Source organism: Eumetopias jubatus, unplaced genomic scaffold, assembly GCF_037043125.1.
Source record: "Eumetopias jubatus isolate StellerSeaLion01/CBP00866 unplaced genomic scaffold, mEumJub1_p1.0 scaffold_9, whole genome shotgun sequence".
Classification (NCBI taxonomy): Eukaryota; Metazoa; Chordata; class Mammalia; order Carnivora; family Otariidae; genus Eumetopias; species Eumetopias jubatus.
In genome coordinates, this window is record NW_028274815.1 from 26,327,190 (window position 1) to 26,346,511 (window position 19,322).

General features: G+C 35.5%; 1 protein-coding gene across 3 annotated transcripts in view; it reads right to left on the minus strand.

The window, feature by feature from the left end:
• MEMO1 (mediator of cell motility 1) overlaps positions 1 to 19,322 on the minus strand; it is a 118,519-nt gene that overhangs the window by 26,839 nt on the left and 72,358 nt on the right. For 2 of the 3 annotated variants that reach the window (XM_028117193.2, XM_028117192.2), the window contains 2 exons: positions 12,765 to 12,877; positions 10,723 to 10,834 (listed from right to left, as the gene is read on the minus strand). The exons of the other annotated variant lie outside the window; for it this stretch is intronic. In XM_028117193.2, the coding sequence (XP_027972994.1) occupies positions 10,723 to 10,834; positions 12,765 to 12,877 (225 nt within the window). The remainder of the gene's footprint in view (positions 1 to 10,722; positions 10,835 to 12,764; positions 12,878 to 19,322) is intronic. 3 annotated transcript variants of the gene reach the window in all.

A 19,322-nucleotide genomic window follows, 5' to 3' on the forward strand; every position in this document is an offset into this window, starting at 1 on the left:
GTTCCTTCCTTATGTTGATTAAGGCTGTTTTACCCACTTGGGACATCGTACCAGCTAACCTGGATTGTAAACAAAATGATAATGGCAAACACCCACTTTCCTTCTGAGAGTCTAGAATTTCAGTAGCTGGGGCTACTTAGGCAGGCAGAGAGTCCCTACATGATCAGCCCCCAATCAAAATCCTGGATTTTGAATCTTAAAGCAGGCTTCCCTGGCCAGAAAAACTGCGCATGTGTTACACCGGTGGAGGGAGCACATTCTATTCAGCCCATCCTATGACAGAGAGAATGTTGGAAGCCTCTACCTGGATCCCTCCAGATTCTGCCTGGTGTGTCCTTTTCCCTTGCTGGTCCTCTTGTGTGTCCTATCTTTTCCAATAAACCATAACCATGAATAAACTGTGAGTCCTTCTAACGAAACTTCAAATGTAAGGCTGGTAGTGGAACCCTTGAAACAGGTGTTAAAGGCAAAGTGGCATAAAGGAATCATAACTGCAGAGTTTTATGGGAGCCTTATAAAAAATAATTTCTCGGGGCACCTGGGTGGCTCAGTCATTAAGTGTTTGCCTTGGGCTCAGGTCATGATCCCAGGGTCCTGGGATCGAGCCCCGCATCAGGCTCCCTGCTCTGCGGGAGGCCTGCTTCTCCTGCTCCCACTCCCCCTGCTCGTGTTCCCTCTCTCACTGTGTCTCCCTGTCAAATAAATAAATAAAATCTTAAATAATAATAATAATAATAATAATTTCTCATCTTTTCTTTCTGATCAAATTCACCTTCAGACCACAGAGACATGCATATAGACTTTGTACAGAATACTGTGACTCACTCTAAGAACAAACTAAAAAGATCCAGAAAACATCAGGCAGAACCGAAGAACTGGGGAAGGAGGAAGAGAGAGGGAAAAGGGGGAGGCAAGCTAGCTGTCAATGACAACTCAGATTAAGATTTAAGTCATTATATGGGCGCCTGGGTGGCTCAGTCATTAAGTGTCTGCCTTCAGCTCAGGTCATGATCCCAGGGTGCTAGGATCAAGTCCCACATCGGGCTCCCCGCTCAGCAGGAAGCCTGCTTCTCCCTCTCCCACTCCCCCTGCTTCTGTTCCCTCTCTCGTTATCTCTCTCTCTGTTGAAAAATAAATAAAATCTAAAAAAAAAAAAAAAAGAAAAAGAAAGAAAATCTTAAAAAAAAAAGATTTAAGTCATTATAAGTCTTTGCTGTTTCATCAGTTAAGTGAATCTAATCAGATTACCAAAATGAATTTCAAAGGTTATGTATCTTTCTTAATTTCCATTTCAGTAAGAATAATGAGAAAAAAGGTTTACACAAGGGCAGGCATATTTCAGGTACTACTCAACCACCTGAAGCAAAATAATCTTATAAATTGGTTAAAGCTTGCTGTCAAAATTATGAATTCCCATATTTTATTAAGAACAAGTCAACATTTCCATGCCCTATATTCTCTTATACCTAATTCTGGCTTTACCATCTCTGATAATGGCACACCATTAGGACTTTCACTCCTGTATGCTCTTAAAATCATGTTACTCCCCCAGACAGAAACATTTACCAAGTTCTGTAGATTCTAACCTTCCAATGTCTCCCACTATCTGCTCAGTTTGCTGCCCATCTGCCACTACCTTAATTCAAAGCCCCATGATTTCTTTACTAAACTATTTCTAACAATCTTTTCCAACTCTAATCCATCCTGCACTGTACCATCACACCGTAAAGGAGTAATATTTGGGACACCTGGCTGGCTTAGTCGGTAGAGCATGCGACTCTTGATCTCAGGGTCGTGAGTTCAAGCCCCACACTGGACATGGAACCTACTTAAAAAAAAAAAGAAAAAAGGAGTAACAGGCTTATGATTTCAAGTTCTAATCATGTCCTTCCTTTGATGAGGAACTTTTACTAGCTCTATGCCAATCACAGAATAAAATACAAATATTTTACAATGACATTCAATGACCTCTATAAAATGGTCCCAAGCTACTGTTCCAACTTCCCAATCCTGCCCCTCTTACTCTATGTTTCTACAGGTCACCTACCCAAATGCCTCCAGCTCCAAGTTGGTATTATATACGCATTAAAAGTTGGATAAGGTATAAGATAACACGAAGTGGTAGGACTAATATCCAATTAAAAATATTCATATATAAAGAAAACTTTTTCTAACTATACAGGCCAAACAAAAAAACATCTACAGATATACCTCAGTTACTAGGCAAGCCTTTTTGCAACTTCCTTAAGCTAAGGTAAATAGCTTTCTGTTCTTAAGCCCCGGGTTTTCCTACTCCTATACTTTCTATTTACAGAACTCCCTTTCCCACAGAAACCTGCCCCACTTTGTGAAAATTACAGCCATCTTCAAAGTCCACTCAAATGCTATCTATGCCATGAAGCCACTTGTATGCTCCCCTAAGTTTATCTCTCTGCTCCCACATCCCCTCTTTGGGATCCCATAGACTCTTCAACTGCACTTAACACATTTTGAATTATATTACATCTGATTATATACATTTCTTATCTTTCTTTTTTTTTAAGATTTTTATTTATTTATTTGAGAGAGAGAGAATGAGAGAGATAGAGAGCACAAAAGGGAAGAGGGTCAGAGGGAGAAGCAGACTCCCCACTGAGCAGGGAGCCCAATGTGGGACTAGATCCCAGGACCCTCCAGGATCATGACCTGAGCTGAAGGCAGTCGCTTAACCAACTGAGCCACCCAGGCGCCCCCCTTATCTTTCTTTTTTTTTTAAAAGACTTTATTTATTTGACAGAGAGAGAGAGACAGGGAGAGAGGGAACACAAGCAGTGGGAGCAGGAGAGGGAGAAGCAGGCTCCCTGATGCGGGGCTCGATCCCAGGACCCTGGCAGACGCCCAACGACTGAGCCACCCAGGCACCCCACATTTCTTCTCTTTCTTACCAGGCTATATGCTGAGGAAATACACAATGTTTGCTTATTTTTCTATTCCCCATCATTCCTTGCACACAGATTAGTACAGTTAAGTAGCTCTGTAACATTTGAAAAATGCATATTAACCAAAATTTTTTAAACTTGACAGGAAATGTCTTAAACCACCTGCTCAGCGGGAAGCCTGCTTTTCCCTCTCCCATTCCCCCTGCTATGTTCCCTCTCTCGCTGTATCTCTGTCAGGTAAATAAATAAAATCTTTAAAAAAAAAAAAAACTTAAAGGAGGAGAATTGCCATTTGGGGGACAAAATGAGTTTTGTTTGCTGTTTCTACCCAATTATTCCCCATATATAATAAAATACATTATTTGTGACTTAAAGAAACATCATAAAAGAAGTCTCTAGTGTATTCCTGAGGTGGTGGTAAAGAATTCCTTTTTCAACCCAAAACAGCAAGTAATAGAGAATAAAATCAGAGCTATAAACTAGTAAAAAGTTCTTCAGAGAGAGGGAAAATGATATAGATCAGAAACTCAGATCTACTTTAAGAAAGAAAGCACATTAGAGAAGAAATAAAGATAAAATAACATCTTTAGTTTATTTCATTTGATTTTTCTTATTCTTAATTGATCCAAGAGATAACAATTTCTTCAAAAACTAATAGTAACAATATGTTATAATTATAGCTTATGAATGACTGCAGTGTTATCAGGAACAGGAAGGACAAACTGGAAATACTGTAAGGTACTTGCACTATCCGTGAAGCAGTATAGTGTTATTTTAAAGTGTACTTGGATTAGTTGCAAATGCATGTTGCAAACTTTACAGCACCCACTAAAAAAGGTTTTTTAAAAAAGTACTATAACTGATATGCTGAGAGGAAAAAAATGGAATCATATAAAATGCTCAATTAAAACCACAGAAGGCAGAATAACAGAAAACAAAAAAGAAATAAAGAACAAGGGCAATAAGTACAAAGCAGTAACAAATATGAGAGATATTAATCCAACTATATCAATAATCCTTTAATAGGTGAACGGATAAACTATGAACATCTGTAAAATAGAACATTCTTCAGCAATAAAGAGAAATAAGCTATCAAGCCAAAAAAAAGGTATGGAAGAATCTTGAAAGTATATTATTAAGTTAAGTCAACTTGAAAAGGCTGCATACTGTACAATTCCAATTATATGACATTCCAGAAACTATATGACTAGATACTATGGAGATAGTAAAAAGGTAAATGGTTACCAGAGGATGGTTGGGGGGAATGAAGGGGGAGAGGATGAACAGGAAGAGCACAGGGGATTTTTAGGACAGTGAACTGATTCCATATGTTACTATAATGGTAGATAACAAGGACTTCTGGTATTTGGTAAAACCCATAAACTATGTAACACAAAAAGGGAACCCTAATTAAACTATGGACCTAGTTATTAATAATGTATCAATATTTCTTCATCAACTGAAAAATGCACCATACTAATGCAAGATATTAAGAACAGGAAAAACTGTTCAGTTAATAGTATTTAATACCATACAAAGCCATAGTAGTGTTCTCACTCAGGGAACTCAAACATACAATCAATATGGACAAACACAAGAATTACAAGACTGCAGCTTAACAATCTGGGTAAACTGTGTAAACTCAAGTTGCTGTTTTTTAATAATAGTCTAAGTACTCCAAGAGTTATAAAATCCTAACCACACTGAATTTGTAAGATTGGCTAGAACCTAAAGCAGAGGACGGAACAAATTTAAATACACTGTACTGTACTTTCAAGTTGTCTATGTTCCAAAATATTAGCAGTAACAAAAAGTATTAAATGGCTAAGAAGAAAATGATGATACTTTCATAGTGAACATGAATGGTTTTATAGTGCCATATTTCTCAATGACACATTTTCAAAGTTACTAAAGCATCCTATTTACTCTGCACATTTTTCTGAACAAAAAATAGTGAAGTTGAGGTAAAGAAACTGTTTTACATCTGGACTGTGATGAATATATACAACTCTGAATTTGTCAATACTCACAGAATTCTATGCCTTAAAGAGTACATTTTACTGCATATAAATTACCCAAAACAATTAATTAAAAATTTAAACTGTAAACAAACAGTAAATGAGAATGATACAGAGAGAGGAATATGTGGGGAGATGTTAAAGGTAACTGAACAAGAACAAAGAAGGGCTGCGATCCAATGCTATTAATCTTCAGAGTTAACTAGCTTTGTTTTTTCAAGATAGATGGTTTCTATATATCCTAACTTAACTCTCTCAATACAATTATAAGCAATGTAAAAATTATTATGCATTTCAATAATGAAGATAATATATGGAAAAAAGGATCAGAATAAAGTATGTAAGATATGATCTCTTGTTTACATGTTTTAATTTACACAAATAAGTATTTGTATATATAAATCTTATATAGATAATATAAACATATAAGCACATATATGTTAGTATATACGTAACAATGTTTACTATCAAATGAACACTGGTTGAGGGGAAGGAGGGAGGCTTTAACTCTTCATTTTATACTTCTTGATGCTGTTGATACTTTCAAATCATGGACAGTACCGTACAAGTATTTTTTTTAATGGCAATGGGGTTAACTAAGCAAGGAGATTATGGGTCATTTCATGTTTTCTTTTATACTACTCATTATTTCTTTTAAAAGTTCTAATGAATATTATATTTTAAATCTGTTTAAGATAACACATAGAATTATAAATAATACCTTAGGTATTTAATTTTAAAAATCTGTAAAGACTACAGTGAAAAAAATGAAAGAAAAGTTAGAAAATTAAATGGTCAAATGATTAAAGCATTATATACACATATTCTAGAAAGTTCTGTCTATAGACATGGAAATATGTCTTATATAATACGAAACGCAGTTAGTAAGAACATTTGACCTCATTTTGGGAACAAATTTAGTATTTAATAATGGGAAGATCATTATTAATTCACTCAACAATTAATTACGGGAATTCTTTTGTGTACCAGGTCCTGAGCTGGGCACAGAAAGTACAGTAAAAACTAGCTGTCCTCCGGCAGGGAGCAGCTAGGGGACTACCAAGGAAGGGGGACATATGCAGGCAATCACCAAAAGAGCTATTTAATTACAGTGGTACTATGGTAAGCTATCTTCAAGTATAATCCCTGAAAATTCCTCCCACTTCTGAATGCCCACATCACCCCTCCCATCCAAAGCAGAATCTCTTTCTCCCTTCCCCGTTGAACCTAGCCTTGCAACTTGCTCGGATGAGGAGAATGCGGCCTAAGTTAACACTGTGCCAGTTCCAAACCCAGATATTAAGATGCCTGAAAATTTCTAGTTTTGCTTTCTTGCTGCCCTGAACTGCCATGTACTTCATGATAGTCCATGCCTATCCGAGGAGAGGGATACTATATAAAGAGAGAGGCCCTGAAGGATAAGTGACAACAGGTGAAATGGAGAGCACTGAGACAAGAACGAAGGTGGTTCAGTAGACAGCAGCATCGCAGCCCCAGACAAGAAGTGAGGGTGCCCTAGAGCCTTCAGCCTAAGTCAGCCTGCTTCAACTAGCAGCAGATGAAACACAGACAAGTTGTCACCACTCACCCCTGACCAAATTTCTAGTTCACAGAGTCATAAGCAAAAAACATAGGCACTTTGAGGTGATTTGTTATGCTACAATAGGTACGTGAGATAAAAAGTGGTGCTTGGAAAGGGTACTACTGGAACAGAAACCTAAAACACTGGCGTTGAGGACACTGAGGCAGGCAGAAGCTGTAAGGGCGAGAAGGAGACAGGGAACTGCCAGAGCAGTAAGGAAACGGCCATACAAGGCCAGAAGAAGAGGGGCCCATATTATATATGGGCAGAACAATCAGCAGAATGAGCACATGTATAATAACTTGGGACATTAAAAATATACCTAGTGAACCTATTATAGATCTAGCTAGGATTTCCAGCCAAAATATTCAAAGTGTCACTGGCTACTTTGTAGCCAAGTATGAGAAGGTAAAAAAAGAAAAACATGAGCTAAGGAATTACAAGCAGAATTTAAAGGAAATATTTCTACACAAGAGTTGCTTGGTTGGCAAATAGTTGTTTCTCATCACTAGCCTCTACAAATAGCAAAAGATTGTCAAAGAAACAACATGAAGACAAAGAACAAATCCAGAGTACTGCCAATAAATCATGGGCTCACAATCATCAAATCAAAAATTCATCTATAAAATCCTTTATTAAGACCACAGAAAGACTTAATAAGATAGGGCTTACATTCTCTCTCAGGTAGGCAAAAGGGCTTCTAAGAACCTTATAGGACCCTATATTGGGATCCAAAGTAGAGAGAGTCCTGTCACTCACTGAACTGTGGATGTGACTATTGCCTAATGGAATGCACTTATAATCTGATATACAGAAAATCCACAATGTTTAATGGAGTTCTACCAGTTTAGACTAAAATAAACACTGTTCCAAATGAAAAGTGGCCTTTAAGTTTTCAAACTGTCACATACATGAAGCAGACGGAAATGAATACTCAGGTGTAAACAAAGCCCATTTCTTATGAGGAAGTAAAAATGAGTCAGCGAGTAGAGCCAAGAGCCCAAAAGACCAAGCCAAGAGCTCAGAAAAGTAAGGAATTATGAAGCCACTACTACACGTCAGAACCAAGCCCCAATCAAAGAACATTCTCTGTTCCCCGATTAGATTTCAGAATTGCTTTGGATCAGAGGCTGCTATATGCCTCCCATTCTTTCACTCTCCACAGAGAGTATCTATTGTGTGGTTAAGAATTCCTGTCTCAGGGCGCCTGGGTGGCTCAGTTGGTTAAGCCATCTGCCTTTGCCTCAGGTGATGATCCCACGGTCCTGGGATCGAGCTCCTTGTCAGGCTCCCTGCTCAGCGGAGAGCCTGCTTCTCCCTCTGCCTCTCCCTCTGCCGCTCCCCCGCCTGTGCTCTCCCGCTATCAAATAAATAAATAAAATCTTTAAAAACAATTTTTTTTAAATTCCTGTCTCAAAATTGTATATGGCGTGAATGGCGGGTGGGGGTGGGGCAAAACCTGTCTTCTTAGTTCACAGGTATCCAAATCAAGAGGAGCTGTACCCAGAACGCCTCATCCACATCATGACCTAATGCAGAACATAAGGTAATGGACTTTGAACCTGAGGTCCTAACTGAATGAGATTTCTGGGCATCTTAGGAGGACTGAGTACTGCATGGTGGAGAGACACTGAATTGTCTATCAGAAGAACTGTGACATAGTCCATCTGCAAAGATGGCTACCAACAATTCCTCCTATTCCTGAATATACACATGCTACTCCTCCCATCAAGAAGTGGAATCTATTTCTCCTTCCCTTAAACCTTGGCTAATACTGTGTTCTGCTTTTAAAAAGAGAATGTGATAAAAATGATGCTGTGTAGTTTCAGGCCGAGGCCTTAAGAGACTGGGAACTTTTGTTTTTGTTCTCTGGTTACCCTAAATCACCATGTAAAAAAATCCAGGCTATCCTTCTAGAGAGAAGCCAAGAAGAGAGAAAAGCCCTGGTTGATGAACAAATAGACCATCTAGAGAACAAATGAGGTGTCTCAAATAAAAGCTAACACCAAGGCTATCTTGGATCCATGAGCCTCACTCAACTTACTTCAGTCAACATCTCATGGACCAAAGCAAGGTGTCCCCTGCCCAAACTCCTGACCTAAAATTTGTGAGCAATAATTTTTAGAGTAATAGTTGTGATTTTAAACCACTAAGTTTTGGAGCAATCTCTCACACAGTAATGGATAAGTAATACAGGTAGTGAGTGCAGCAAAGACTATAAAGGAAAAGTACTGGGTACTTTCTAAAAGTCAGTATTAGAGATGCAAATGTAATCTGGGAGAGAGGGAAAATCTCTTGAGAAGTGATATATTTAATAGTGGTTATTTAACACTATTTAATAGAGGGGGAATTATGAACAGGAATTTTGGTTAAGTTACTATTTTCCTAAATTTTCAACATTACATGTTTTACTTTTGAAATAACAACAAAAATATTATTTTGTTAAAACTTCCTTAAGGATATTGTTGGCTTTCTTAAGTCTAAAATATATTTTCTCATGACAAAATATGCAAATATTTCAAGAAATAACAAAAGCTTTATATTATTCTATGTAATTGAAGAATGGAACGTCCTGATTATACTAGCATTCCAGGAAATAAAGAGCATATATTGGTTTAACAATTTCTGAAGGATTAGAATGTGGTAAAATACAATTAACCTAAAATTATACTGCTTATAATTTAATATCACACTGATTTTTTGGAAACTTCTTCAGATTTACACAATGCATCATAGTTACCATTGTGAATAGATGTGGGATGAGAGAAGTTAAATAACTCTCTCATAAGAGAATTAGGAGTAGAAATGATCCAAAATGAGTGCCATAATAGACTAAAACCAACAAGGAAAAATTAAACAGTAGTAACTAAGGGTTAAAAAGAAACCACAAAAGTACAAGAGAGAAAATAATCCAACTTAACTGTAGGGAAAAGCCTTGGGCTTTAGCTGGCCACAAATGTATTAGCCAACAGCAAGTAAGCCATACCAACATGAAAAATGTCAATGTGATCTTAGACTTCATTAATACATTTAATTAACAAATATTTACTGTAAACCTGTATAATACACCATGTATTTTACTAAGAGAATATAATGACAAGATCCAGGGAAGGAATAATCTCACCATATTTAGAACTAGTCGAACTATACGGAATATTAAGTTCATGTAAAGGAAATGGTTGAAAAAATTAGGGGCGCCTGGGTGGCTCAGTCGTTAAGCATCTGCATTTGGCTCAGGTCATTATCCCGGGGTCCTGGGATCGAGCCCCGCATCAGGCTCCTCACTCTGCGGGAAGCCTGCTTCTCCCTCTCCCACTCCCCCTGCTTGTGTTCCCTCTCTCGCTGTATCTATCTCTGTCAAATGAATAAATAAAATCTTAAAAAAAAAAAGAAAAAATTAGACATATGTGACTACAAAAGGAAGACTTTCTAATTTGAATACTGCCCTAAAAGAAGAAAGCTCTTTAAAAATTATCTCATTTTACAAAATAAATTAATGACTACTATGAAATGGGCATTGTGCTAGGCAGTGGGATACAAGTGGAGAATAAAATAGGTATTGTCCCTGTCCTCATCCTACTTAATAGTCGTATGAGCATCCCACCACTGGAAGACCTTTAGCGAGTACCAAACAATAATCTGCCAAGCATATCATAAAAAATATTCAGGTACTTTGCATAAGGATGAAATAAATGAGCTCCAATATTACTTCCAAATCTAAAATTTTATGATTACCTACTTATAGCATAAAAGAATTTGTTATTCTGAGATAAATGTCTAATGAATAAAAGGCAGACACACACACACACACACCCCCACTCAAATACACACAGAGGTTTTTGAAACATTATCACCTAATAAAAAACCATGTCAACTCACATGTTCAGCCTTTATAGGCAAACTACTCAAAACCAACTTCAATCCAAATTAGAAACATCCAATCTCAAATTTGTACATCATTTCAAATAGTAAAATTTTTTTAAGGATTTTTTAATTTTAAGAAGTCTCTACACCCAATGTAGGGCTCAAACTCACAACACTGAGATTGAGAGTTGCAGGCTCTACTGACTGAGCCAGCCATCCCTCAAATAACAAAAATTTTTTTAAATCTCTTTATCCTAATGATTATTTTACCCAGTGAAAATAATTCCGAAGAAATTAATACTTATGATTTCTCTGGGATTTCTTATATTAATCAATATACCTTTCCATGGCTTTAGCTGTATAAGGCAAATGCATTTCAATACTGTGTTCATCTTCATCTGTCTGCAGAGACATGCGTTCAAACATTCCTGTCTTCCATAGTTCTCCGTAAACTAAAGAGATTTCAAAATATAGTAAAACAGATATATTAATGTATATCCTTATTCTGTGAGACTCCATTCAGCAACAAAAAACTACATGCTTTGGCAAGAGACAGAAGTACCACATAATATTTTCCTTCATTTTTATCTTTAAAAAAGAAGAAAAAAACTAGCTTTTTACATACCAAACAAAGCAGTAATACATGTGATGACTACTCAGCATTTTCATATGTTACACAGTTATATAAAAATAATCATTTAAAATGTTCATCAGTTCTTTTTATTACATCTAAAATCACCTCTGGGTCTAAGCTTTTTCTTGACTTAAGCAGCACATGCCAACAAGAACACAGTTGATTAGAACTCCTAGTAAAACATGGCAAAGCCACTGCTCTACCTACTCGTGAGGTTAATGATATAGTTTTTAAGTTTTGTTTTGTTTTATAACAAAATCTATGGGATTATTATTTCCCATCTCAGATGTCTGCCAGACAAAGAACAGAAAATTCCTATTAAGCATATTATTTTCCTCAAAATTAAAAATTAAGCTTCTGGGACAGACCAGGACATAAATTCAACATAGTATCATGCCATAAATAATTCTAAAATGATCTAGTAATTCAGACCCTTCTGATGAATTATACTTAAAAATTGATATGATATAATAAAAGATGAAATTTAATATGTAAAAAAAGTAATATAAGAATATTTTTGTTTTATCATAAAACAGAACATTTTTATAACTACATTCTTAAATGGGCTTACCAATATCAAAGAAACAAACAAATGATGGCATGACATTTTTTCTGCAAAATTATACCTGATTAAATATCATCCATTCCTTTATTAGGAAGCTACCTAAAACCAAAATTTTCTGAATGCCCCAACAAGATTTTAAAAATAAAGTGTGTTACCTAAAAGCATCACAGAGAGTAATAAGACTAGTTATACTCCAGTTTCATTAGTAAAAATTATTCTAACAAATTACTAATACTCAGTAATAATTAAAACCCCGTTTATGAAAAATTAGGCCTAAAAATAAGGAAAAAGAGGTGATTGTCTATTTTGCAAATGGCTTCTTTCATCCTACAGAAGAATTTGTTCCAAGATTTCTTGAAACAATAAGCACCCAACATACTTAAAATATAATGTGATGAACTGGAAGAATACAAAGCAAACTCATGAAGATGGCTTTTGGGAAAGCAAACTGAGTTAAGGGGAAAATTCTGAGTCAATTGTGGATGGTAAGTACAAGAATATTTGTTTCACTATTCTCTCTATTGTTCTATATTTTTAAAATTATGCTCCCCACTCCTCCAAAAATACTATTATAAAATTAAAAGATTTTAATTTACACATTCAGTGTATAAAATGCGACACAACTTAATAAAAGGTGTGATTTCTAGAATCCTATGGAAAATATATATCAAAATAAGAGACATGTTTTTTAAAAATAAAATACACTTAAGATTTATGAAGCACCTTTGTTTAGTGTTTCACTTTTGTTGCCCCCATAAAAATCATCTGAGAAGAAATAAAGGCATTATCATCATGACTTATTTATAATGAGGAAGGTAATATACATAGAGTCAGACTAACATGCCCAGAATCTTTCTTCAAGTTGTTGTGGGTACTAATTTCTTGTGCCATGGTACAGTGAGTACAAGACACTTCCCTGAATACACATGTAATATGAACAGGCTGGAGACCAGTGGATCTGACAGATTTTTGTGTTGTGACTGGCAAAAAAAACTCTAGTCGTCTTTTAGGCATACAGAAGATCTTCCTTCTTTGTTTTTGCTTTTTGCAAATACGTTGAAATCAATTTTATCTTTAAAACTGAGATCTTACTTATGATATCCATATTTTTAATTTTTTTAATTAACTTGTTTTAAAAAAAATCTTTAGCTGTTTTAAAGCTATAAGATTTCTATATACTTACTCTTTTGGTCAATACGAAGGTCATACAGAGGTGTCCTATATATATCCACACTGGAAAGTGCACATCGAGAGAGGGGCACATGATGAGAAGGCCCAAGGATGAAAATTCTCCGGCTAGGAGATATACAACAAAAAGCACAGAACAATTGTACTTCTACACAAACCTTATTAAATAAAAGGGAAAAAAATAAGTAATTTTTAAAATCACATGTGGCACCATTTTCTTTCTTGACTGATTTCATTACCTACTATTATGAGCTAAATTATGTACCCCTAAAATTTATGTTGAAGTTCCACCCCAGTACCTCAGAATGTAACCATATTAGGAGATAAGGTATTAAAACAGATTACTAAGTAAAAATGAGGCTACTCAGATAAGGCCTGAATTCAATAACTGGTGTTCTTATAAGAAGAAGAAGAGATATCAGGGGCACACATGCACAGAGAGGTGACCATGTGAAGAGGCATCAAGAAGACAGCCATCTGCAAGCCAGGAAGAAAGGCTTCAGGAGACCAACCCTACCAGCACCCTCATCTTGGACTTCCAGCCTCCAGACTGAGAGAAAATAAATTTCTGTTTTCAGCCACCTACTTCGTGATAGTTTATTATGGCAGCGCTAGCAAACTAATATACCCACAACTGATTTGATCCTCAGTTAATTAAGTTCAATGCCTCATCTTTCATCTTTTTGTTGGACCATTTCAAAAAAAAAAAAAAAGAACCATACTAGTTACTGATTTAATGACCTACCGTAAATCAACTGCTATGCTTAAAATCATCTCTGTATTCATAATGCCTAGGATACAGAAGGTTTTCAATAGCCATATTCATTGAATTTAAACATTTCAGCTATAAATAAAATCTCAAAATTCTAACACATTCTAAACTTGCCTCATAAGATCTACCAACTTTAATAAACTTTAATACACTTTATAAAACTTTAATAAACTTTAATAAAAATACATGATAGTATAATTTCTAAAACTCCCTACAAAATATCATTACAAAGAGCCCTTCTGATAAAGCTATTTCCACATTTCTACCATAGGAGAGAAAAAAGGAATCTTGTTGAGAAAAATTCTGTATAATAAGCTTTCCCTGTTCCCATTCAAGTAGATAGAAGTCATCCTCAAAAGCAAAGAAACTTGATTATGTGTTATTTGCACTGTAGCTAAAGAAAAGAAGTGGGCTAAACTATAGCTTAAATCTTTACAATCCTTTATCTTGACATCAAGAGTAAAATTAACTTCCCCTCATTTTATCTCAAACATCACTACAATCTAAATTCCAAAACTATCCATTTTCTCTGTTCTCCCAGATTCAAATGAACGAAACCTCCCCCAACACACACATACAAACTTACTTTTGAAAAACCAAAACTAGGAGAAAGTAGGGAATAGATGATAAGCTATGTACCTAGAAAAAATTAATTACACTCATCGCTCAATTAATGGACAAAGACTGAGACATGAGCTAGTTCTTTCATATCAAAAACTTGCAAGCCAAGGAATGTTCTTAGGCAATATATTTATTTTCATAAAATTCAATCACAGTTATGAAAATTAACTTATTGTTTGCTATATGTTACTTGCTGTGGTGGGGGGAGGGACGGTAAGGACGATGTGGATAAGAAAAACAGAGATTCTCAGTTTAGAGTCCCAAAACTTCCTCAAGATATCCCAGATAGCAAACATAAGACTTCATCCACAGGCCACTTCTAGTCTTTTCATCCCCTGCCTCCACTGCCAATACTCACTTCTTATCATCACCACTATAAGCAAAGTCAACAGCCATTTCCAAAAAAAAAAAAAAAAAATCACATCAAATTTAGACTCCTAAATAAACAAAAGTGGTAACCATTATGCTCTCCTATTTTAACAGTACACAAACATCATCACAAGTTTTTAAATTAAGGGGACATAGATCATGGTTGAGTGTTTAGGTGACTTGCCTAAGGACAAGTATTACATGAACCAAGAATCAAGTATGAAAAAGAAGGCATTTTCATGAGTGAGGAATGCATTTCTATGACAAGACAGAGGAATAGAATATTTTAAATCAGAATACTCTTAGGAAATCTAGCATATATAACTAAAATATGAAATGACTTTTAAAATATCAATTTAAACTCAAGACACACACACACACACACACACACACAAAACTCAAGACACAGATACATTTCTAGGTAAGTGTAACAAGGTTCTAATAGTGACCAAAATACAAGCACTACTCCAGAAATAAACACTGAAGGTCACCTTGGAAAGCCTAATTGTCCCCTGCAATATCAGACTATTTACTTTGTTGGCCTTTTTTGCCAGACCCAACCTAGATGAAAAGATAAGACTGGTGGAGAAAAGAGCTCCCACCATCTAAATTAGACAATTGTGTACTCTATTCTTTCCAGTCTAACAGAAACTCACTCATATGCAACACAGGGAAAAAGAGGTTTAGGTCACATCAATATGAAAACCTTATAAGTGATAAACCCAAAAATAAACCAAAAAATAGGCTGGACATCACTGAAAAGAAGGGGGAATAAAGTGCACATTAGTAATCTAAAAATGGGTCTCTTTGTTAGCTTATGCTAACAAAAAGAAAATAATGTAAATAAAAAATAATGCATTTTCTTTGGGGGGGGCAGATTGCTAGATCCATAAACACCAAGGCCACAGGAATATTTTGGAGAAAAACGAGTAATATAGGCATGGGAAGCAATGCCGCTTTCTCTCCCTTCAATTAATTGCAAAGTGCTTTGCCTTTAAATGAATAACTGATAAATATTAGCATATCATCACTGTCGTCACACATGTAAAAAAAAAAACCCTTAATATGAAAAAAAGTCAAGAGGTATTCTCTTAGAAATAAGTGTAGTTTATGTATAATACCTCCAGAGAATTCACATTTGTGGAGTTACTTACTATGAGAAGTATAGTCTGTGCAACCAATAAATAAGTTACCTGAGTATCTGCCCTCACAAATATTCAACTACTTATTTTAAATAATGGAATACAAGTAATTTTTTAAAGATGTTTCCTGGCAAGTTAGAGATATCTTAACTAAATTAAATGTCATGTGGCCCCAAAGAAGATTCCTTTTGCTCTTTTTTCTACTCTGTAAGGCTTTCTGAAAAATCTGAATCAAAATCAAGTTACTATCTAAGTACATCCTGAGTTCCAGGTTTTCAATAAAGTTTTAGTACTAGCAAAAGACTTTGCAACAGTAAATATGACAACTTACTTAAATATATCATTTTTTAATTCCTTAAACAACCAAAGCACTCCTTTTGAAACATAAATCAGATCCCATCACTCCCCTGCTTAAAAGGTCTTTCAATAACCTTTCATAATTAGAGGATAAAATCTAAACTTCTTAAAACGGGTTCTGAAGTCTCAAATGCGCTGGCCCCATCATGCATTACTTCCCCCCGACCACCACCACCCCTTAATCACAATAGTTTACGTATACTGGTCTTGCAGTTCCTTTATGACTGGAACACAACTCAGCCTACTTCAAAGCCTTCACAAGTGCTATTGTTCCTTTGGCTTAGCTTAAAAATCATTTCCTCAGAAATGCCTTCCCCAGGGTGCCTGGGTGACTCAGTTGGTTAAGCGACTGCCTTTGGCTCAGGTCATGATCCTGGAGTCCTGGGATCGAGTCCCGCATCGGGCTCCCTGCTCAGCGGGGAGTCTGCTTCTCCCTCTGGCCCTCCTCCCTCTCATGCTCTCTGTCTCTCATTCTTTCTCTCTCAAATAAATAAATAAAATCTTTAAAAAAAAAAAAAAAGAAATGCCTTCCCCAACACCCATAATCTAAATCCAATCACCCTGTATCAGAGCACTTCTCAAATTGTGAACTGTGGATTCCACAAGACCCTCTCAAGAAGTCCACAAAATCAAAACTATTTTCATAATAATCAGGAATTTATTTGCCTTTTCCACTGTGTTGACATTTGTTCTCACGGTACAAAAATGAGGCTGGGTAAACCACTGGCACATTAGAACTGTGATCAAGGTAATGGAATCAAAATGTACTGCTAGTCATGTATTCTTCACCTTCACCCACACCAAGGTTTTTTGGGTATTTTTAGTCCAGTTTCACTTAATTTCATTAAATCTTGAATTCTGAATACAGTTTTATAAAAATATTCTGTACAACAAAATGTATTAAATTGATGGTGATAAATGCATAAAGCACTTTTGCTATATACAGAATTAGGTCTTGGGGAAAACATTTGTGTGATTATGAGTGTGATCTAAACTAGACATTTTTTTTCATGGAACACAATTTTTACTGCAAAAAATGACTGTAGACAAATTACGGCTATTCCAATTTAGGTATCTGGCAGAAATTTTCTAGAAAATGAATAAAATGGGCCTGCCAACTTCAAAGAAAACATTGCCCAAGACATAACTGAAGCTTTTAAGTGAAAATTAGACTTTTGCAAAACTTCTATCACTGTGAGATGGACAGCTTCCCAATAATTAAAGATATTTCTGATGAAATTTGTGGTGATATTAACAAATGTGATTTTTTGGCACTGTATGATGAAATGTCAACATTCAAAAGATCTGCATAATTCAATTAAGAAATATCTTCTAGGGGCGCCTGGGTGGCTCAGTCGTTAAGCGTCTGCCTTCGGCTCAGGTCATGAATCCAGGGTCCTGGGATCGAGCCCTGCATCGGGCTCCCAGCTTGGCAGGAAGCCTGCTTCTCCCTCTCCCACTCCCCCTGCTTGTGTTTCTGCTCTCACTCTCTCTCTCTGTCAAATAAATAAATAAAATCTTAAAAAAAAAAAAAAAGAAAGAAAGAAATATCTTCTAAATGTTCCATGTAAGATATTACAAAATCATGCAAAGGTAAAAGATCCATTCAAAGCACAAGACAGTACAAAAGATGATCCTGGTTGACATGCAGGGAATGGATTAATGTGGAAGGTAAGAATGGAAGCTAGTGACAGAGAATTTAATCTTCTCTCTTGGACTGTTATTTTTTCTCTAAACTTCTCATAGTTCCCAGAAAGATGTTCTTTCTCTATTTTTCTCAAAGGACTCTGAAACATTGCCAGTCTCAAGAAGGGCCACTTTTAAGAGAATATAGCTATGATTACCAATTATTTTTAATGCTTGGACCTTCAGATTTATTTATTCAAAATTCAATTATTATACACTAATTACAAAAATAAGCTGATCACATCTTCACATATCATTTGCCTTTCTTTTTATCACTTCCTTTAACATCATCTTAGTCCTTGGCTCTCTTCCTTTTTCTTTTTCATTCCATTCAAACTTGCTATCAACTTATTTAATACATGCTTTCTGCATCTACCAATATAGGTTCTATATCTCCCTACATATTACTAAGCCAAATTTAATTCAGGAGTACCGTTCTAGAAAATAACATCATCAAACAGGCATGCAAAAGGCTGTCATATTAACTAACCTTGATTATAGTTGTTTATAGGCCGAAATGAAGGAAACTTTTGAAAATCTTTCCAATCTAATTTATTTTTGTTCTTACTCATGAAATAAATTACCTGAAATTGTATATTAAATATGTATTAAGAAGTACTTATTAAAGACACACCTCAAAACATCATAAATGAGGCAGGGCTAACCAAAACCTCATCAATTTGGCAACATTATCATTTTATTTATTATTAAAAACTTACTAAAAATAATTTCCAACAAAGGTATGATACAATGTGCAGAGCACACTACATAAAAACAAAAAAGAACAGCTCTTTTGTTTAAAAATTTGAACAAATTGCTCAAAGGCAAAGGATGAGGCTGTGGGAGTGACTCTTTTTACATCAGGGCTGCTGTGAGTTCTTTTGAATGACTATGCGTCACCTCTACTAACACAAGTCTAACCTAACAGTCAACAGCTGACAGGATTGAGACGACTGATTTTACCTATTCGCACAGTGTGTATAACAGCGTACACACTGGAGCCTGACACTGGTTCACATTTGTGAATTAACTATTTAAATAAAATGCTGGTCAGCAAATTAAGTAATTTGGGTGGCTATTTCTAGCAGAAGGTTTTGAAAGTTCACAAATTTCTTATTTTAGAGAGCAGTATATTATTTAGTAAGTCTCAATCTGCCAGAAAAAAATTTTAAAGCTAATTTCAGAGCTCTCATTGAGTTAAGAGCTAACATACTTCAAACACCATATTAAATTCACTGTCAGATTCTAAAATAATTCAGCTACCTCATCATGCCAATGAGAAATTATTTTCTTTCATTAACCACAACTTAACAAGTAGAATAAAGAATTTTAAATTACAAACTGATTAACATAGAACAAAGTGCTTTGCATTCTTAGATGCTCATCTCCTGGCTGCAAAAAAAAATTTAAAAACCAAAATATTTAACCTTCCTATATTTCCAGAACTAAACATATTACCAACAAAAGGAAAAGTAAAAACTAAATGTTCAATGAAAAACAGTATGAAAGCTTTTCATATCCTATATAAGGTATAATAAATATATAAAAAGTTAAATTCCTAATGAAATCAAGTATTAACAATAAGCATGCCAAAACAAATTACTTC